General features: G+C 43.5%; 1 protein-coding gene across 1 annotated transcript in view; it reads right to left on the bottom strand.

Annotated features, from left to right (window-relative positions):
- Positions 1 to 23129, bottom strand: part of LOC146199218 (neuroligin-4, Y-linked-like) — a 431570-nt gene that overhangs the window by 53946 nt on the left and 354495 nt on the right. Inside the window, exons 2-3 of the mRNA XM_084594697.1 lie at positions 21704 to 21853; positions 16715 to 16900 (exon numbers count right to left, since the gene is read on the bottom strand). Of these exons, the coding sequence (XP_084450823.1) occupies positions 16715 to 16900; positions 21704 to 21853 (336 nt within the window). The remainder of the gene's footprint in view (positions 1 to 16714; positions 16901 to 21703; positions 21854 to 23129) is intronic.

Genomic DNA, 23129 nt, shown 5'->3' with positions numbered 1-23129 from the left:
AAAATAAATGCCGTTGCCACCGCGCGCCTTTCTTCCTCCACCCCTTCTGTCTAGATCTGTCTTATTTCAGTTTTCACTCCAGTTGTGCTAACGTTGAACGTTGCCTACTCCTTTGACCCATCGCCATTCATTTCCGCCATTATCTTGACCCTCGCCTTGTATCTTAGCGTGCCTGGATGGAGTCCTCCTAACTGGAGCATAAACTTGCCCAGGTCGGACAGGCTCCTGAATTCTTTGGTGTTTAAATTTGCTGACAAATAAAATGTGCTACCGTTACGTAAGTTATCTCATGACGCTTTTTAATTCTCAGTCGCTTTCTGGTGTTTACTAGGCGCAAATGCTACCAGAAACATTTTCAGTCGTCTGTAAAAGTGAATGGCGTTCAAGGTCACGCCATGTTGAAAGTTAAATAAGGCACTTCCGAAACTCGCAAACAGGCTTCCGCTGCACGTAGAGGCAGTCGCCGTTGCAGCGAGAGGCAAGATATTGTCAACAAGCCTCATGTTTAGGAAGGGAACTCGAACAAGCGGTAAAAACGAGATACAAGCAAGCCGTCAACGAAATCGCATATTTTTGCGATTAGCGGCGAATCACATTCGATGTGCTAGGTCTCTTATTCAATAGTTCGATTTTATTTATTTTTATTTGTTTAATATTGTGCATTCACTCTGATTTCTCTCGTGTTTTGTACTCCTCTCTTACGACCGTGAATAAACCCGCTCAACGTCGGTTCTTCCTGCTGGTAAATAGGCCACGTTGCTGGAAATGTTGCGCACAAGTTTAAGGGGTGCTGACGGTTTATTCACAGAACGAAAGAAAGCAGGAAAGAGACCCCAAAGTTTGAGGTTACTAACAGTGCTACCCATAGGTCACAAGTCACGGTGACAATGCCCCCAGCGCCTATGCAGACACCGACATATTTCTCCAACAAGCCGAAGAAGTGCGCCAGCTTACACGGTGTCGTATTCAACGCCAAAAACACCGCGACACCAGTCGGTACAACTTCTGACGCCGAGACGTACACTATGAGCCTGGCGATCTTGTATGGGTCTGGACACTAGTCCGCCATCGAGGACGCTTCTAGAAACTACTTCGCCCTTACTTTGGCCCATAGGAGGTCATTCGGCGTATTAGTAATGTAAACTAAACTACGAAGTTGCTTCCCGGGATCAATGATCCTCACCACGGCGGCGCTTAAGTACTGAAACTGCTCACGTTGTTCGGATGAAACCTTAATGATCGTTTGTGTATCCAGCTTTATTTTCCCGGTTTCTCTGGCGTGTGCCCAGTCTAGGGTCACTGACAGCGTCGAGCCGCCGCTTCCGAAGAGGGGGGTAATGTAGCACGTCTCTCTGCGACCGAGGAGAACGAGGACGAAGTTGAGTGTAGTGTGTGGTGCCAGACTGATCCCTTCCTTGTCTTCTGCCTTGTAATGGTTACAATATCTTGGAGAAAGGCATACAAGAGATATGCAAAAAACAGTTTCTCCTTTATAATGTTTAGGGTGGGCATTGTGTTAACGAATGTCTTACGATGCATTTATGTGTTCAGCGTGCTCGTCCGCACCCACAGAGACACACATACATTCGCACGCACGTGTGTGTGTGTGTGTGTGTGTGCGCGTGTGTGTGTGTGTGTGTGTGTGTGTGCGTGTGCGTGTGCGTGTGTGTGTGCGTGTGCGTGTGCGTGTGCGTGTGCGTGTGTGTGTGTGTGTGTGTGTGTGTGTGTGTGTGTGTGTGTGTGTGTGTGTGTGTGTGTGTGTGTGTGTGTGTGTGTGTGTGTGTGTGTGTGTGTGTGTGTGTGTGTGTGTGTGTGTGTGTGTGTGTGTGTGTGTGTGTGTGTGTGTGTGTGTGTGTGTGTGTGTGTGTGTGTGTGTGTGTGTGTGTGTGTGTGTGTGTGTGTGTGTGTGTGTGTGTGTGTGTGTGTGTGTGTGTGTGTGTGTGTGTGTGTGTGTGTGTGTGTGTGTGTGTGTGTGTGTGTGTGTGTGTGTGTGTGTGTGTGTGTGTGTGTGTGTGTGTGTGGCTGCTTCTGGTGATGCTACCTCCCTTCTGGCAACATTTATATCAGCGTTGTGAATTTCAACGCCCAAAGTGCGCGAAAGCAAAACGACGAACTGGTTATGTTTCTTGTTGAATTCCGTTTTCAAGTTATTATGATTATCTAAACGTGGTATTTTTCTATCGCTGATGTTTTGAATCTCCCGGGATATGAGATAGGTCCCGCCGACGTGGTGGCGGCCGTACTACAACTGGTATCAAAAGAGTGTATGTGCCGTGCAAATAGAGTTTTCTGAAATAAACTCCGACTACGAGGTTATAACGTCTCCAAGTGAAAATAAGTTGTTTGCTGTAATTCACCGACCACGTAATGGAAACATGAACAGTTTTTTTTTTTATTTTTGTTTAGAAAAACTGTTGAATTTTACAATTTCGAATAAACTGCAAAGCTATATAGGTGGCGACTGTAACAATAATCTGTTGGATAACAATGCAGCCTCACGTTAATTTCAAATTTTGCTTACTTCTTTATATTGTGGAAAAGTCATGACAGCGCCTACACGAATTACCGATCATTTGGAGAGCCTTTTAGATTTATTTGTGACTAATAAAGTGAACGACTGGGTTAAATCAGGCAGAACTATTATGGGACTAAATGATCACTTTCTTATAGACGTGATCTGCAAATATAATGTGTTTCTTAGAAAAAAGGTTAACCCCCGGATTTCTACACTATAAGATATAACCATTCAATGATCAAGCGACGGCGCAAGAGACCGACATAAGGGAGGTTTTAAATATAGACGGTGGTCGACAGGTGAAATAAGGCTGTTATCCTTGTAAAACGGCGGAGAATTTCCTGCATACTACATATGCACGCTGACGTGCAGGACCCTAGAAGTATTTAGGAATGAAATGAGCACTTTAAACTGGAGCGTTAGTTTTGCGTGCAAAACTGCTCAGCAAGCATATGAAATATTTCTGTCATTATTTAGGTCACGCTACGGCAAAAGTTTTCGGTTAAAAATAGTAAACAAATCTAGAAAGTTATCTAAGCCTTGGATGGCAGTTCAAGACTTTAAAATGATTAAAAGAAATGAAGAGCTATACGCAAAGTTCCTGAATACAAGGAGCTTGTTTGACCGATCAGCTTTCAAAAACAAAACAAAAAATGTTACAACCACTTTGCGCAAAACCAAAAATGCATATCTTGAAAACATATTTAATAGTTCAACTAGTCAAACTGCTGCTCTACCATGGGCCACGGACAATCAATCTATTTGTGCCAAATCTTCAAGTTCACTTGGGTACCAGCACCAGAAATTGCGAAATGCCCCTAATAACGGGAGAAAAGTGGTTTACCTTAAAATTTTACGTCCACAACTAGAATTTTTTTAACAAATGCGGTCCCCATATCAAGCACCTAATCAATACGCTGGAAACCGTGCAAAATATAGTCGCTCGTTTTATCACAAAAAGTTCAGTCCCATTTCAGCAGAACTAAGATCAAACAGGATATCTCCTTCGAACCATTAGAATCTCGTCGCTTCATCGCTCTTTTATGTTTACTTTATAAATATCGTCACAGCACCAGGCCATCCCCCTTGCCTCTCGAAGAACCTTCACACATTTCAATCCACTTGCATAACCAGTACAGTATTAAACGCATACACGGAAGAACCCAAGCCTTCAATTCATCTGCCCTTCCGCGAGTCGTTATTCTTTGGAATGATCTTCCCGATCGTATCGCATCCATCAGCAACCATCAGTCATTTCAAGACCAGCTGCACAAACATTTTCTTTAATGACATTGTGTTTTTCTATAGATTGTACTGTCCTATTAGTTCGTTTTCTTCTCGTTACTAATGTATTATAGTTTGGTTTCTCTCAGGTTCAACAGTTCAAATTTTTTGATGTCTACTGCTTTTTCATTAAATGTTTGTTGGGCACATGCTATGCATGCAACTTTCTATGTAATATTTCCCCAAAGTGTTGCTCGCAGCGATGTATGTATTGTCGTTATATTTACTCTGTATAATAATCATTGCTTCTATTCTTTGCCTTGCACTTCAAGTTGTATTTAACTAATTGTGCCTATTGTACTTACTTCATTAATTTTTCCTCCTTACTAAATGTCCTTCTGGTCTCTGTAAGGTATCTTGAATAAATAAATCAAGTTAAGAAATTTTTGAACACTCGTAGACGCAACAATAATTCCTACTTCAACTAATAGTAAATACTAAAATATTGATACGAAAGGACCTCGCGGACAAATTTAACAACTACTTTACCTATCGCTCCTCAGGCACAACTATACAAGACAGCGGTGAAATTAAAGAAGCCATTAGGTGCACCTTTCCTAAATATGCCTTTTTGGAACCAAAAACTGATCAAAAAATTTACTCTATCTGTATAGCCTTAGATAATTGCAAAGCTCGGGACATGAACGATCTTGAAATTAAACCCGTTAAATACTTTTTAGACCTTTTGACAACAGCTATTTGTCACATTTTCAATACTTGTTTACACTGGTACCTTCTCTGGTAGTATGCAGTGCGCGAGAGGAGGAGTTGTATAAAGATTAGGTGATAAAATAATTTTTCAAATTATCGACGGATCTCTGTGTCATCTGTTTTTTCCAAAGAACTAGAGAAAATATATGCAAGCGAATTACATAGTTTTGTGCTAAGCACGCGCTTTTATCTCTGCAGCATTTTGGGTTCCGTCGGGGCATGTCCACGTATTAGCTTTGTTGATGCAAAAGGAATTAATACTTAGAGGCTTTGAAAATAACAGATTCACCTTAGGTATTCTAATCAATTTTTCGAAAGCATTCGACAGAATTAACCATGAAATGTTGTCTACAAAATTAGAACATATTGCGCTTCGTGGAGTTTCTGGTAAACTTCTTAAGTCAGAATTATATCATCGTAAGCAATTTGTCATCATTAAGGAAGATCACAGTTTCCTAATAGATGTCACTTCAGGTGAGCGCAGGGCAGCATACTGGGGCCGCTTTTATTTAATACTTACACATTTGATATAGTAATCACCAGGATACCTGCATCTTATTTATGCAGTCCACACAAACTTTTTCTCTAAGTCAACTAGTGTCGACGATCTCACTGACCTCGCAAATCTCACTTGCAAAACTCTTTCAATGTAATCAAACAAATGGTTTACAAATCTGCCAAAACAAAAGTCATACTGTTTACTCGTGTACAGAAGGTTCTTAATCTGGATTTTAATATCAAACTCATTCCGAACAAATAAAAGTCGTAAAGAAAGAAAAAAACATTGTGCGTTGCCTTCAGTCCACATCTAAATCGGAATGCTCACATTGAACGCGTGGCGGGAAATCTAGTAAGAGCTTACGGCATGCTGTGTAAGTTTAGATTGACGTTTCCGACTAAAATTAAGTTATTATTTTATACTGCAATTTTTGCTCCCCATATTAATTACTGCTGCTTTGTACGGACGCACACAGCTCAATCGAGCCTTACCGAATTGCAGCAATTGCAAAATAAAAGCAATTGGTCATGTAGCAAATGCCTCATATGACGCTAATACAAGGTAGCTTTTTGCTTCGTTTAATATACTCCCCGTACACCACTTCACAAACATAATCTTTTTATTAATTACAAACGCAGTCTCAAAACTAACGACGACGCTGTCCTCACCTTATGTAATTTACGAAGACCTTACAAGTACCCTAAATATTCAGGAACCGAGAATATTGGTCTGTACCCTCGTCCCGTACTAATTAGGGCCGACACATGCTGCCGTACCACATAGCTGCTTATTTTAATTTATTGGAAAAAAAAATATAGATATTAATTAGCTTAATTATCAAATACAACTGTCAAAAGTACATTATTGTAGAAGACGCATGGGTTTAATCATGTTCATTTCTCCAACACCAATTGCTTTTGTACTGCTGATCTTTTGTAATCTTTGTAATCGTCTACTTGCCTGCGTCTAATACGCGAACGTGTGTAGACTCCATTGTATCGGGCTCTTTGGAACTACTGGCGAGATTTTATTTTCTTGTGAAATATGTTTCCTTCGTTTTCAGTGAGTTAAATGTATTCGTACTCTATATAAGAGTCTATGACCAGGTAATATATATATATATATATATATATATATATATATATATATGTGTGTGTGTGTGTGTGTGTGTGTGTGTGTGTGTGTGTGTGTGTGTGTGTGTGTGTGTGTGTGTGTGTGTGTGTGTGTGTGTGTGTGTGTGTGTGTGTGTGTGTGTGTGTGTGTGTGTGTGTGTGTGTGTGTGTGTGTGTGTGTGTGTGTGTGTGTGTGTGTGTGTGTGTGTGTGTGTGTGTGTGTGTGTGTGTGTGTGTGTGTGTGTGTGTGTGTGTGTGTGTGTGTGTGTGTGTGTGTGTGTGTGTGTGTGTGTGTGTGTGTGTGTGTGTGTGTGTGTGTGTGTGTGTGTGTGTGTGTGTGTGTGTGTGTGTGTGCATTTCTTCAAATCAATATTATTTCAGAAGCACCTGTCTATATTGTACACCATTTTGCATATTTTTTTCGATTGTTTCTACATGCCAATATATCTGATAATGTGACAGTCTGTCGGCCATGTCAAGCAGGGGTAGGAGCCTCGTCAAACTACTGCGTTAGTAGCTTTTTGTTCCTACCCTAGCATTAATTTTCCGTTCATCGGATAAAAATTCTGAATGAAGTTTATTTGATTTGATTTGAGCTCCAGTGTTACCGGACGGACACGATAGTATGAGCCATTAAAGGATTTCGCCTTAATAAATAGAGGCAAGATATGCAGGGATGCTTGACTTCCTTACGCGTGCCTTATTCAGGCAATGAATGCGCCTGGGGCCGGAACGCACAGATAGGAATGGCGGGAAAAGGTTGACAGGCGCCAGGTTTTGCCGATAAGGTCCGCTAATTAGCGTCTCGGGTGCTCCACTCGCTTAGCACTGGCCTGCTCGGTGTGAGAATACGAATGGATTGGAGGCTTGGGGGGCTTCTAGACTGTAGAGGCTTATGAAACGAGAGAGAGAGAGAGAGAGAGAGAGAGATGATTTCATTAGGCCTAGCTAGCCTCATTGTATCCCCGTTTTGTCTCGGCGTCCAGACCTGGGGTCTCCTGGCAGCCGCGCTACTGGACGGAGGTAGGCTTGCACAGCAACTTCAGGCCGGTCGTTTTTCCGTGCGTCTGTCCGATCTGTTTTCTCAGTATTTCGCATGCTCCGTTCAACGAAATTAATTCTACGATACAGCCGTCCTAGCTGTGGCTTCGGCTTTGTGTGACAACATATTCTTCAGATGTATGTTCACAGCTCAATTTGGCTTACGGAGACTTTCCAGGATTGCTTTCTCATTACTTAAATAATTCAGTGAGACTGCAGAGTATTCATGCTGCAAAGGACAGTATAACAACCTTTAAATATACGATAATGAACGCACGAAAAATGAAAAACCTAGCCAAGAAGCGAGCGTGAATAAGTTTTCACAAAGATCTTGTCAGCCTTTTTTTGTTCCAATATCCCTTTTTCTAGTACCAAGAAAATGAGCCTCCTCAATTAACTTGGGCACAGTACAACAAATTGAGGAAGTGCAGGCCGAGAGTAACTAATTAGGCCAACGAGCTGCATTACTAAATATTTGTCTACGCGCTTCTTTGTAGGTTAATGATTTGAGCGTCGCGGAAATTCCAGCATGACGACTGCGCTACAATATTCTACAGTGCGATCACATATGTAAGCGTCCGACACTCTAAAATTTGTGTTAATAAACAGTGCGACGATTGAAACCGCCCAGGTATTGTTTTCTAAACAAGTATGAGGCGTCAGCTTACAGGCTCGCCGTCTCGCATAGGTTTTTGGGTGCTGGTTAGGTGCGCCAGCTACAATTCTTGCTCTAAATTGGACCAATTTCTGGGAGTCTGGCTAGGCAACCAATGCTTGATAACGATTCAAGATGTTTTCTCGAGTGAAATGTTTGCTCTGCAAAGTTTACTCAGAAGCTGCACTATAGATGAAATGGCTATGATGAGGAAATAAAGTTACTGTAAAGAAATAGCGACGCTATTCTTCCGTGTTGTCAACAATTTTCATTTGTGAGCCGGTTAGGAAATGACTTGAAGGTTTGATCCTGGCATAATTTCGCCTGCCTCAACCTTACTCAGCAGGAGATCAACATTTGATAAACTAAGAGGGAATCACGCATATGATCCTTTGACAGTGGCTAAAAGCGAGGCACGAAAAACGGAAAGGCTGTTTTTAGTGTGATACATGCTTCAGCATCCGGTTTAAGGTGGCTGGAAGAGGGGAGGGGGGGGGGGGGGGGGAGGGGGCTCATTTTTATGGAACCAAGACACGGGCATGTTTAATGAGTTAATTGACGACATCTCTTGTTGATAAATAATTGATCTTGTGCAAAGCAATTATTCTTCAAATAGGCTTACCAATTAGTCAGGTGACACACCTAACTACATAATTACATAATTGATTCGGCGGGAGTTTATTATATCTTCTGACGCTACTTATGAACAAAAACAAGGTAATGTCTGATTATGCAGCATTCACCACCCTGTGCAACAGTCTAGGCAAGCATAAAATGCAAAGAAGCATGATGTGACATGTGAAGAAATAATTACCCAGCCAAAAAGACGCACACTGGAAAACAGAGGAGCAAACAGCAGAAACTGTTTTGCTGTGCCCGTCTTTTTAGCCTAATATTTTGTTCATGCAATGCACCAAGAATCCCAAAAACGTGTTCTAGTTACGTGCTAGTCTTGCAAAATTCAGGCGGCACTTAATTATATTATGTGTTGAGAGTGGACAACAATTCATACAGAAACCCAACTCATCCTGTTTGTCCTCTTCAATCATTTCTGCTTTTCGCATATTGTACTTACATCTGTGCAGTTTCTAGTGTTCAATCCTTCTTCAGGTAGGTACTTCCGAGAGCTTTCTTTGCACTTCTGGGGATTTTCTACAGTGGTTGACACAGACGCGTTCATTCAAACTTCCAACCATACACGCGAAACTCTATTGACGCGTCTGTACACAACCAAGCGCCGCCCAACTCTCACGATCCCGCCACCGCGCTAGGCGGTGTCACGTGACCGACGCAATAGCCAACCGCCACTTTTCAGCTACTAGTCCGTCTGTCATTGCAGCTTCTGCCAGGTCGGCAATAGCATTTGGTCGTACATATGGCGCCACATACCTAGTCAACAATTCAGCAAAGTTTATTACAGAAACCACCGTCGACCATCGGATGACGCACATGTGCTAAAGTATGGATTTCACTGCTAAAATTGGTGAATGGACAACATTTTAACCGTAGTGCGAAGAGCAGCATCAACGTAAGGTAAATTGCGAGGCAGCAAACACGTCCGGGAAACGAGGAAATAAAGAGAAAATATTTTATAGATAAATTCAGCCCTACAGGCTATAAGGCAGGGGAGTAAGTACTGTAGGGACGAATCCGGAGCACTAGACCCAAGGCAGGGATCTAGAGATCGGTTATTCTATAGGATCAAAGTTGCGACTGGCTCAGGATGGTGGTAACGCAGCGTAATTAGGGTGTAGTTTTAAAATGGAGGTTTAAGCTTGCAAGTTCCGCTGAATCTCATAGTGATCCGCTTCCATTAAAAGCTTAAATATCTATTTGTGGCACGAAATACGTCTGAGTGCGGACTAAGATCTCTTACCTGGAGGGGATTTATCCAGGTAAGATTACAGGTATTACCTGGTTGCGATTTATAAGAAATACAGGTTCGCTGGAATTATATAGTTGCTCCTCGGACTATGCTTCTGTCCATGGAGGAATGAAAAGCTCGGACTTCTGTTTGATTTGGCACAAACGTGAGGTTGAGTGTATCAGTAAGTAGCTGATTTAGATTGAAAATATTCATTGAATTTTAAGCGCCTTCAGTATGCTTTGTAAGTGGGATTCGTTTTATTCAATGGTTTGCAGATCTTTGGTCAGATATCACCACATAAAATAATAGCCCTTCTCTAATATGTATTGTGTGTGACGTGCACAGCGTTCGCTAGCCGCACGGGGTCGGGGTATATTGCCAGTTAAAAAACGTTGCAATAAAGACTTATTGGAGTTTGGCATACAGTATAAAATGAATGTGAACTATATTCATACTATATAAAACTTGATGATTCCGTTTCCCAAAAGAGATTTCTCAGGCCATGGCGATTGCTAAATTATGTCAGCCAGAACTTGCGTAAATTACTTGCTGCGACTATTACGCAGTATATTCAGTTTACTTATCGGTTAGGTCATTCCGCTGAGTAGCAAAACTTTGCAGTTTAGATTAACCATCGTTTTCGGGACAACTTGAAAGTGCTTTTAAGAACCGTGGCTACGTATGCGACTTAAATAAGGGTTAAATCTGTCTTAAAATTTTGGCGTCAATAATATGAAGCCCACCTCAGCTTTCCGACTCTCCTCTCTCGTATCACAGAAGAAATAGGAAGGTTACGAGAATTGGCGCACAAGCGACCTACAGATAATTATTTGCATAAGTATAAATAAGTGCTTCATTTTTGCTAGCCTTTGCAAGGAAAGAGATAAGTCGCATGCGCTCTGTATGTTATTCCGGTCACTACGGTAAGCCTAAAACAACCCGAACATATATCTGAAAGCACTGGCGATTGTTTGTTTCATTTTTTAGGTGTTTCATAGTTGAAAAGATTTTCTTTTCAGGGCGGTAAACATTTTTATGTTAATTTGTTGTTGCCTTCATAAAACATTGCTGCAAGGACTGTTTTCTCACGATAGCGCTTGCTGTATGCAAGTGAAGATTAATATTTCTGCCATACTATGATACCTACCGCTATCATGATCACAACTGTCATCGCCCGCTCTAGTATCAATGGTACTAACAAAATACAATTAGTAATACGGTATTTATCCAATCTGGAGATTTCAAAGGTAATTTCTAAATCAGCTCTCTAGCTTTGATTTTTTTTTCTTTTCGCTTATGTAGGGGCTTTTTGCCTTGTTTGTTCTTGTCATTTAAGAACGGAAAGGGATCTTTAATTACAGTATAAACTTTTTTATTTTGTTTTGTTTGTTTGTTTGTTTGCTGGCATATCGTTTCAGCGATCAATTTCGTTTTAATTTTGTTTATGACAGAAGCATAACAATCTACTGCTTATCACTACGCAGGAATAAGGGCGATAATTCAATATTTTCTACTGTGAAGAAAGTACATATCCAAACATGATTATCATGCACTGCTGGCTCAAAGGAGCTAACTAAATATCGCGAAGAGGTGCGAAAAAGAAGGACCTAACCATATTTTTTTAATCAAAATTGGGCATCCAGCTGAAAGATTAAATCATGGCCATTTGCGCACCTCAGAAAGGCATACATACCCAACAGAGCTCATGCTTTTTAATAATATTTCCCAAACTGTGGACAGCCTGTTGCAAAGGCCGGGCAAATGTGTGTGTAGAGCGTGAAGAGGACGTAAGGTGGAGACAATAAGCGCATATGAACTGCCTAAATTAGTTCATTTTACCCGTCTGCTAAGCAAGTCGTATGGGTGCATCAGAGTATGAATGACAACACCGCAGAAACAAACATATGAGATGCAGTCGCCGAGTAGCAAGCGTTTTCAGCTAACAAGCAATGTGGAGTTTAAGGCCTTCAATAATGGTCGCCCACAGGGTCCTTTCACAAATAGCGCGCGTGGGAGGGATATCTTGCTAACGCTCCTTCATTCTCTTTCGTCTTTCTTCATGGCAAAAAGAAAGAGAAAATCAGAAGAGTGAGCACGTTAAGCGCAACGAGATTTGCATAACACGTTCCGTGCTTATCTGCGTGGGTTGCCCTCAGCAAGCGCACTTTTGCCCTTTACGAAAAAAGAAAGAAGAAAAAACAGAAAAGTGGATCGCGGTAGCGTTCCTCGAAATCCTGTAGGCGAAAACATCCTTTTATCTCTGCAGCAGAGTGAAAAAGAAAAGATCTAGCTCTACCGCGAGCTAACATGGGCACCTTCCCATGATACGTTAAAACTCGTTGAAATGCAAATCGTGCCTCTGTCCATGTAAGGCATGCGCGACAGAAGAGTACGCGTGCGCAGCGAGCGATGGAACCGGGACTTCAAAGAAAAGAAGAAGAGGAGAAACGGGGAAGAAAAGAGGATACACCTCCTGCTCTTGAGTGCGTGCGCGAAGGGAGCGCGTGGACCTTTTTCTTATTTGTCGCACGGCGTGGACAAGGGACACGGCACCGGAGGCCTTGGTAGGAGAATTGGGCGGAGGGTTGTAATAAGTACTCGTTTGGGCTGGATTTAGGGGGCGGTGGGAGGCGTTAATTTAAGCACGGAGAGCCACCGCCCCTCTCCACTTCCCGCGCTGTGCTGCACTCTCCATGCGTCCTCAAGAGAGCGCTGCCGCGGTTAGCGGCGGCATTGTTCTAAACCATGGTGCTTGTCACACGTATGGGCCGAGTAGAGCGTTTCCTTCTCCAGCTCGTTGTACTAGTATCTCCCCCCCCTCCCCTGCTTCCCCCCCCCCTCCCCCCCCGCCCCCGAAACACACACATTAGCTGACAGTGGTAGTCACGGTTCTTGCGTCACAAAATATCCGAGGCGCACCACTTTCTCGTTCTCTTTTCTAGGCTTCATATCGCCAATGAAGACGCCCACGTGGCTCTTTTCTCCGCTACTCCACCGAGCGGCGAAAACCCTAATTGGATATAGGCGGAGACAGGGAGTTTATTTTCGGACGACACAGAACCATTTTCTGTTTATACCTGCAGTGTGTTTTCCTGGGGTGGGGAAAGTGAAGCAAAAGCGAAGAGATTAGAGATGAGCATTGACGATGGCGACTGCTGCAGCGGGCAGGTGGCCTCAGATTAAGGCATTTACTTGGAAACTACTGAAGAGGTGAATGGCGCCAGCTGCTGTGGGCTTATGAAGAAAATAATCACTAACATAATTAGGCAGAGAAGGGTAGTGAAAAAAGCGAAAGCCAACAGCAGTACTTCTGTAGTTCAAAATCACACGCACGTAAGAAACCAAGGGAAGATTAAACATCGAACAATCAAAACTCTTGGTGGCTGTGAATACTGGGCTGGAACACTTGCGTCCGGTGCTCCGTCTCAAAGAAAAAAAAAAATGTTAATAAGAAATTTTTTTTTCTGGGCACCGCCAAAACTATATCCAAACGTCAGGGGTGGCAAACGATACAAACCCCTCGAGCTTAGACTTACGGTCGCGTTATACTACAGCGCAGGTTACACCCCATACCCACCTCCACACGTCTCACCGAAGCATTGTCTGGAGGCAGTTGCAAATCGGCTCATTTCCACCGCCGCAAATCACACGATAAATTCACCTAGCTTTCTGCAGACCACACTGCACCACTTCCCAAGTGTCACACGCAGAACTATTTCACTATCTATAGGCCTGTTCAGTTTTTATGATAGTGGCACCATCCTCTCTCGTCTCCAAACCTTCTGTAAAGGCTCTCTGCTGGCCGCTCGGCCGGTTGAGCAGCTAAAGCTGGCGGCCCGGGCCCGGCTCCAAGATACCACAACAGGGCTCCTAGACAGTGTAGGTTCACCCAGCAACTGCGGTCAATCCGCGCTATCATTGCTTGCATCGTGGGCTCATAAAAAAGAAAGTTGTAAACGAAACAACCATGGAAGCATTGTGCCTGTCCCGTGTGGTCATCTCGCGTGCATCAACCGCGCACTCTGTCAGAGCGTGCGAGGTAACTTTAATTCTTGCACAAAGGAGCGTTATTCAGTGCAAAATTTGTTATCTTGAAGAACATCAGAAATTTATTCGATCTGCGGTTGCGTTGCAGTTATAGGTATGAGTCTTACCATTAATAACCATCGATCATCATGACTGACCATATCTCTTGCCTCTAACCTTCGACCATGGTAGGAACTTACCACGGCCATACGACTTCGGCTTTGACCGATGACCATGGTCTTGACTCTCACCTATGACCTTTGGCGCATCTGTGTTTTCGCAAGTCTTACTTGGTTTAGATACGTTATACGGCTATCATGTTTTTAACACTTGTGGATTCTCGCTCGAAACGGTGCTTCCCAAGCAACCTGTGCTGATTTGTGCCATTCCAAGTCTATGAGCCGCTCATAATATTTGTCACTGTATGAACGTACTGTGGCATCTACTGGCTTAAAAGCGCTCATTTGTGTCATTCAGACTGATATAAAGCCAGATATCTTAAAAACCTGCACACTACGCCGTTGAATTCCCACTGGCTACAAATTTTGCTCCATCACTTGCGAGTACCGTGTCGTCGAAAAGCCGGGAAAGTCGTCCTCGTCAACGCGGCCGGAAGTGAGCGAAAAACCTTGATTGGTCTACAAGGTATTAACGTTGCAACCACAAGAACACTACGTGGAATTTCAAAAGCCCCACAACGCACACGTTAAACTTGACGTCAAGGATGGATTGAAAGTAAATAAAACATGACGTGTAATGCAAATTAAAAGTCGCCACATAGTCAGAAATGAATGACCTTCATAAAAAATAGATTTTGTTAAAGAAAAATCTTCGGCTTTCTTCGGGATTTAAACAACGACCTTGGTCTTGCGAGCCAAACAGTTGAGAACAAGCGGGAGTTTAGAGGTACGTCGTGTTTTCTCTCACGCAGAATAGTATATTTCAAGTGTATGCTATTCACTATGTGCGTAATAAAAGACCACGAACCGCTGTCGCATTATGCTTATAAATAGCCCCCTATTATGAACCAAAAGTGAAATTTTAGTTAAAGAGCCAAACGTAATCCATACATAGGCGTATTCAAGGTCGCATAGTGAATGGAAATCAGTAACGCGAATTGGGGCTGGGACAGGTAGGTCACCGCCGCTTGCGGCGGGGGCTAACCTGTCACAAAATTTTTCAGTTGTAGGCCGTCATTGCACCCGCCACTGTTTCGGTGGTGGACGATGGCTGTCGTAGCGGCGCGCGTCTTTTTCTCCCTCTTCTTTCTCCTTTCTTCTCTATTTTCTCTTCTGTCCGCACGAGGCAGCGGAGGTGGCTCAGCTACAGAGCCAGTAGCAGGCCCGTGCATTTTCTTTTCCTTCTTCCTACAGCCACAACAACAACAACGGAGAGTGCAGAGTGTGTTTCAGTTGTCCACTAAAACGTGAGGTAGTTTTACGCCTTTTCAGTTCTATGCAATTACATCAGCTTGGAGTGAAGGAAGACGCTTGTTGACGCATGTGCTGTTGCAATAGAAATGTTGCATCTAGGCGCCAGTGGGTGACTCGAAAGTTTTCTTAGCGTATATCGCCTTCAGTTCGCCTCCATGTTCTTCATTTCGGAGTTCTATCGTCTCCGGCGGCGTGCTAACAGCCGGCCATAAAACTTCCGTGATTAATATGCTTTTTTTGTTTTTGCCCTACCGCTCTTGTCGCTTGCATCCGCCAGACTAACCTACCTGCCCGAACAGCGATCGAGCTGAATACCGCAGACTGAACATGGCCGAGTATCTACGTAAGTCTGGAGACACCCAAATTGAGCCTGCCACTCCACCTCTCTCGGCCGCTATAGCCAGTCAACTTTCGCTTATTAATGCGTTTATATGCCGGCAAGATTAGCTCTGGTGTCAAATTAGATAGCGTCAGCGCGCACTTACGTATGCGAGCTGCATAGGCTGCCTTTTCTTTTATGAGATTATTCGAACTCACATAGAAGTCTTCTAACAGCGTCAAAAGCACTTTTTAAATTCTGCTACGCATTCTTGCATCATCCTAAGTGTCTAGTGTAACTATAAGCCGAGATGGAGAAACTGCCAGGTGTCTGTTATTTGAAACTGACATTCCTATAACCATCGTCACCAAATATTTCTTTCTCCAGATTTCTACAATGACGTCGTATTCGTATACAGCGAACCCTTGAAATCATTATTTTTTTGCTTTTGACAGCCACCGGCATGTGGCGTCATCACTGTGACTGTAGAGCACGAAACAATTTTATGCTCCCTGTTTTCTCATGCTTGGTGTCGCGAAACGCGAGTTTATTATTTTCTTAGTAGCGTGAGATGCGCCGAGATTAGGCTCATAGATATGATGTCATAGACGAAGTCATAGATAAGGCAGGCACAACTGTTTTCGTATTATTCATAACTTTTCTAGTATCCCTTAGTCGGGTTATCTCGATGTCTCTGCACTTACGTTAAATTGAGCAGTGCCGAATTTAACGGCATTCCCAATTCGACGGCAAGCGAACACGTTTACTGCTATCGCCGCCGCCTAGGTGTTTAGTTCTTTTGCGGGCTCAAGTCAGCCGAGTAAAGAGTTGACCCCAGGGATACATTCATGTATTCATTTGTCCTCTACGGCACTGTCACCACCACGTGATGGTATATTGTTCCCATTGAACACCCGCACAAACGTATTACTTCGTAACAACCTTATTGAGATTTTTCGGAATACGATATATGCATGGAATAGCCCAATACTGCAGATGGGTGTCATAGTGATTATGAAATAGGAATTTGTTCCCTACAACAAATTTGTACCTAGCTGTCAAAATTACAGTCACCCTCCGGGGTCGATGATGTGTCTTTGTGTATGAGAAATGATGTCTGTCGACCAAAACTTTGTTTTCTTCCTGTTTTAAGCTTCGCTCGTTACTTCTTTTTTACCTTCCTTGCAGATACGCAATCCATCACTTAGTACGCAGTACACCTCGTAAGGCTCGAGAAATAACCCCTGCCTACCTTTCGCCATGGGTGACATCATGAGGAAGTTGACACACGCTGCTCCGTGGCCGTGCCCGAGAATTGTGACGTTGCGGTTGTCGCCGCCAAAGACGTCGATGTTCTCGTGTATCCAGTGTAGCGCTGCGATCTGGTCCAGAAGACCATTGTTGGCTCTAGAGGCACCGTCCATGGCCGGAAGGAATCCTGCATTGTCGAGACGCCCTGAATGTAACATGTCCCCGAAACCTGCTCGAGTTCACACGAAGCATCAATTTGAAGTTCGTGTCCACCACTGTGCTACTGCATCAGCTGCTTATTGAACATTGATTACGTGAAACTGGGTGCTCTCTTGTTTTGAGATAGGCTAACATTGGGCTTCCAACTATGGTTGGAGTAACAAACTACACACTATTAAACAACTCTTAATTCACACCTAGCTGAACGGATGCTCACAAGAAAAGACATGAAGCTCAGTAATATCGTACTACATTCAGTTTATTTTATATCAGTATCATGCGACTACCCACATGCTGGCTTTTCAGCGCCTTATCACTGGGTGAAGCGGCAAATCCAGGGAGAATTGGCCGGTGTGTCATTGTTCTGGTCACTGCAAGTGTCATCGGCTTGGCTATTTGCTGGTACAAAACACAGCCCGTGCTATATGCTTTCACAGTGCGTGTTCTTGTTCGATCTGAGACAGCGAAGGCACATGCAACTTGTCCACATTCTCATTTTTTTTAGCATGCGTCGCTGCATTATGCGAACCAAAAATAACGAAATGTGCAAAAAGAACACAATTCTCATATGCGACTAAAAAAAAAAAAAAAGCGAAGCCTCGTTGGACTTGCGTGCTTTTTATTCGGGCACTGTTTTCAATCTTCGTACATATGTCTGATGCCTTTCTCGTTTTCGTCAATTCAAACATTCGTTCCATGTTTCACATTTTATTTGTTGTTTCCCGCGTGTGAGCGACACAGAAGCGTACATTGAAAATAGAAATTAAAATAAAACCGTTAACCAGTAAACATGACTCTTTACCTATTTCAGATTGGCCAGAAAGCCGCGCATAAAGGAAATTGTACCAATGAATGCGTGGGGTTCTCGGAAAAACAGCCTAGCCGAAAATACTTGCGATGGGTGGAACACTGCGCAGGCGGTCGAAAAGAAGTCGCCGGTGTACGTCTTCCTAGCATGCTACACGCGTACGCTACAGGGACGCATAAAAAATTGGTGGGGCAGAACCGCGACCATTGAAGGTCAATTGCAAGGGCCTTTGTTCTGTAGCTAACTAGAACAGATAGATGAGTGCAGCTATAGAGGAGTGCAGATAGACAGATAGAGGAGTGCAGCGCAGGGAGAGTATAACCAATGCCTTTGGGTAAAGAAATTGAAAGCAAAATGAGAGCTTGCAGCAGAACGTCCACAGTTCTGCAGTGCAGCTCCCATTGCAAACCAAGCCAGCGCAGAGAGACATAAACGGCACCGGCAGCACCAGCAGCAGTAGTGGGTGCAGAAAATGCAACCAGCAAATCCATACAAGCGATTTCTCAGGAACAGTCGAGCAAGGCTAGCACTGAAATCGCCTTAGCTCCTTGCTGGAGGAGAACTACTTGCAGAAACGCCACCGCCTTTGCTCAGCCGATGTGTGGCATGGCGGCGAAGAGATTGGGGAGGGGAAGGAAAGCGGACGATAAAAAATGGAGCAATTGCGAGTCTGCGTGCGTGTGTGCCTGCGTGTGGAGGCTAAGGACGCCGGTATGAGCACTAAGCTTCCGTCGTAGTCTCGACGTCGGAAGCACGGCAATGGCGGCGTCGTTCTCCTTTCTTTTCCCCCGTCCCTCGCTACACCCCATGGTTAAGCCGGAAAAATAAGAAGTGGGGATAAAGGGGAGGAAAAGGGGAATAATAAAGCTCGTCGAGACGGAGGGGATGAGGTTGGCGAGAAGCGTTTACGACTGGCGCTCCACCCTAAATCAAGGCAAGGAGCCGATGTGACCGCTTCGGGATGTGTGCGGCTTTGATTTCGAGCGAGCTGCGGAATGGGGCCTTGGCTAAGCGAGGCCTTCTTAGCTGCTACACAGTGCCGGTATTTTGTTGCACCACCGGCAGCGGCGGTCGCCTCCTCATTCTCCCTCTCTGACTCTTGGTGCTGCATCTACCGATGCTTATAACCTCCGTGCGAACACCTTCTCCTCGCTCCGCGAGGAATCTCTTGCAGGCCAACCTTATAGCGCGCTGGCTGGTTCTGAGCAGAAGAAAGTACCGAGCTGCGGCTGCGGCAGAGATTACATGATAATGGATGTAGCGTCCTCGTATCGTGCGGCAGCTGTGACCGCACTTGTGTTCGCGCTGTGTTTCCGCACGACTCTCCTTCCCCTACCTTTATCACGGGATAAGTTCTTCAGCGAGATTTTTGTACAGAATTTCTTCGCCAGTGCCCTTTCTCAAAGGCGCAGCTCTTCCTGTGCTGCTTGTTATTGCTATGCGTAGTGTTTTAAACTTGGGGCTGCAGGTTTTGAGCGTTTTGCGTTCAGCCGCTTTTTAAAAGGCGCCTTCGGAGAGTCTTAGTCTCGAAGAATTCTCATTTACGCTTGCAAATTAACTGGATGAACCCAGAAGAAAGAGTTGTTTGAAAAGGAATGCCCGCTTGTAAGCACTCAAAATTAACCCCGACGCTGGCGGTTTCTTTCCTTTTCATCTTAAAAAAACGCACGCTTGTCGTGGCTAAACAAAAAATAGCAATTTTGAAAGTGGTTTTGACAAAAGCTCTGGATTGTGATAAATAAATATTCCCAGGGTACCTTACCGTATGCAGTTGAATTACTGGTATTTAATTGTTTGTTTCTCTACATCGAATAATTAATCAAGCTGCCACTGCTCATGCATGAATATAAACAGGAGTTGTTGTCTCATTTGATAATGTTGCCGCTTAGCCAAGCAGGAGCAAAGTATATGTTGATGCTCTTCTACGCTCTCCCTTCCTCCGATTCACGTGTTAGGTACAGACCATTCTGTAACGACTAACCTATACGTACTTCAAAAAAGTCACACGTACCGGTGCGGACAAAAACATACGGAGCACGCCGTTTACTCCTAAAATTGCACGTTGCATAATTAAAACTGGCAGTCGTGGTATGCGCAAACTGGTAATAGATGCCGCGTACGCTTCCACTTAGACATATGAAGTTTTCTTATCTCCAGTGAAAAAGGCGCGATTTTAATGTGAAAGAAAAAGCGCGCTCTGTTTACTGATGTTCGCAGCTGTACAAACATAATCGCTCTGTAGTATGGCTGCCTAAAAATATTGCCCTATGCTAAAGAAATGACACGTTTATTTTATTATTTCTTACCTTCCGCATTACAGCCAATTTTTAGACAAGCAAGAAAAGATTTTAATTGGTGCTACAAGGGAAACCTTTGTTTATCAGGCCAACGCAGGGTAGAGCGTGAAATATGATCCGGGAAAGTAAGAGCTCAGGGAAATGTAGCAAGAAAACCAAATTTTCCAACATGTCGAATTCCTTCCGGGCCATATTATTTTTTGTTGCCACAGTCAGACAACAGAAACAAATTCTGAAAAGTAAAGCACTATCAGCAAAACTTAAACAAGAGGAAACGCCAGTGATATCATAACCTTGCTTTGACAGTCACATGCGGAAATAAACGAGAAACAACACGACAAGTGAATTGAAGTCTCTGAGAAAAACTGGAAAATCTTTGCTAGGAGTCTTGAGCTAGTAGGACGTTCGATGTTGCTGTTTTGACAAGTGGTTATTTGGGCGGATGAGAAAGAATGACGTCAAGTAGAAATCTCAGCACTAAGTTCGTTCCATGATACATAGCCCTGTCATTTTTGCGGTTGAGCAATAGCCAGCGAAGGAAAACGCATTGTTCTGGGCATATAGAAAGCTGTGTCTGGCAACAACGAAACGCACAGCTGGTGCGAGCGTGTTCGTTTGTATCATATTTGCATGATGTTTGAATTACCTATTATTTAAAGTTTGTGAAAAAAAATGTTTTCAGGAATCTCGATCTTAACAAAATCGTTTTCCATTAAGATTTTAAATATTACCAACAGTGCACTGAGGAAGCAAAGCAGAACAAAAAATCTCCGGGAAGCAATTTCCGAGATGATACGGCACTGGAAGAGACGTGAAGGAAGAGGGCCCTGAGGAAGCGGCCTCTAAAAAGAAAACAAAATTGTCCCAAAGTGAAAAAGAGCTCAAATATGAGCTCTTTGGGGATCCATTTCACAAGCAAGTGCACTCTACTTTACTCCCTGACTGTGACGATGCAGATCCCGCTTATGTTTATTGATTTGCACATTCAGTCCGATAGTGAAACCCCTTTAGCATACAATGTTGCTGCTCACCAAATCAAAACGCTGTCTACGCCTTGATATTGTAGTGAAGAACTAGAGCAATTTACGAGCTCAGGATTGGAATCCACTTGTGATAACACATTTTTAAAAGGAGTACCACTAATGGGAATTGCAAATTCGACCGCGCTAGCCAATACTTCTATTTAGGTCATACCACTGTACGTTTTATTGTACAGAGTTGTGGCTACATTCTTTTATGACATTTATTTGGGAACATTTTGCTCCTACTTCTCCAATATGGTTGCTATATTCCGGGCCGTTTCTTTCTTTCTTTTTTTTTTTTTTTTAGAGTACCCATAGGTCACGGTACACTTGCACAGAGATGCATTGTTGCATGTCTGCAGAGTCTAATTTCACTTGAGTAGTGACGGCGACAGCAGGTGGAACTATTAGTTTTACAGTTCTCGGTTAGCACGGCTTAGCTTAAATTAATAGCGCTACCTGAACTCCACAAGAAAACCTTGCTTTAACTGTTCGTGTGTCCCGCATATACATTGAGGTCTAGAGGAATGCCGGCTTTGTTGGGATAAGAAACTTACAGTTCAAGTATAAGGTGAGTAACCGAGAGTAGGAGCCAGAACAAATGAAAGAAGTATGATTGAAGGGGATGGCATCGACTGACTTACCGAGAATGCCGAGCCTGTAGTTGATTGTGACAACGACCACATTTCCGTAGCTGGCCAACACAGAGCCATCGTAGGCGTTTCCCGAGTTCCACTCATATGACTCGCCATGGATGAACATGATGACTGGGAGCTTGGTTGGGTCGCGTGCCACTGCGTCAGGGAACAGAAAAACAGTTCAATAACAGTTTATTTCACATCGCTCAGTAGCAACAAGAGAAATTTGGCTATTAAGTTGCGATCAAAATAGGTCGCGTAATTAAGTTCATCTTTATTGGCGCTTTACTGCACAAGACATTCTGACATAAAACCGAATTGCTCCTTTTCACAAGGTTTATTCGCTTATTATTGTTGAAAAGGATGGAATTTATCGCGCTTGAAGCACGGCAATATCTCACAGGGAAACTGTCAGTGGGATTAACCTGGTATGTTAGAGTCCAATATGATATGCAGCGTTTTTATACAGCAATATGTAAAAGCTTTGCTCCACTTTACAGCAATAGGTATTTATAGTATTGCAAAGTAAGGGTCCAGACATGCAAGAGGCTTCCCTTGGACAGAAGCTTTCGAAAGGATGTAAAGAGCGCACCGTTATCAAAGGGATACTTTTGGATTGCAAGTGCCAGCGAAGGGTTCACGTTCATTTAGGTAATTATTCGGCATAATCAGATACATACTCGTAAACAGCCAGAGGTCGAACAGCTATGCATAATTTCTATGCTCAACACACAACGTTCGCCGTGGCCGGACCCAAAAAGCTCGTCCTGCCAGAAAGGCAATGACGCCTTTGGGCGGAATGAAAGCTTGGATAATCTGTCCGGAAAGCGCGTCCCCGTGAAAGCATGCCACTGACAGCCTCAGCGCTAGCTTTCAATGAGGACGAGGTCAGCAATGGAGGTCTTCACGAATTGATAGTGTTTATAGTCTGGACCTGGTTCATAGTGGATTGTGAAGTATTAAAGAAATCCAATGATAAATCGACCGATCGTTGGTACCAAAAACTGGCCACTGTGGATAATCAAGTGTGATGTAATCATTTTAGATTATACATCCTGGCTCGCGCTCCAAATGTCAGTTCAAAGGGAGAGCTCCGCATTTCACCAAATGATTTACAAATTCATATTATTAATTTTTTCTTCTTTTTTTGCAGACGGCTGTGGTTTGATACATGGTCTGTATAAAATTTTCCACACTGTATTTCACATTCCCTCTTCCATAACGTCCTGCCTTTAGGAGTGGCTATCCACGTCAGCGTTATGTATAAAATGGTTAAATACTGTCTACGCCTATACAGCACACTTGCTTCGTATTACAGTGACACGTTGGGATCCAAATGTGAAACCGTCAGAAACAGTTTTTTTTTCTTGGCAAGATTTAAAGTGGTAGAGAAAAGGCGCTGGCCAGTGAAGAACAACAATGTCAGTGGCAC

The sequence above is a fragment of the Amblyomma maculatum genome, chromosome 2 (genome assembly GCF_055883805.1).
Source record: "Amblyomma maculatum isolate TAMU_Amacu chromosome 2, ASM5588380v1, whole genome shotgun sequence".
NCBI classification, from domain to species: domain Eukaryota; kingdom Metazoa; phylum Arthropoda; class Arachnida; order Ixodida; family Ixodidae; genus Amblyomma; species Amblyomma maculatum.
The sequence above is the reverse complement of the archived record's forward strand: the minus strand, read 5'-3'. Positions and strand labels throughout refer to the sequence as shown.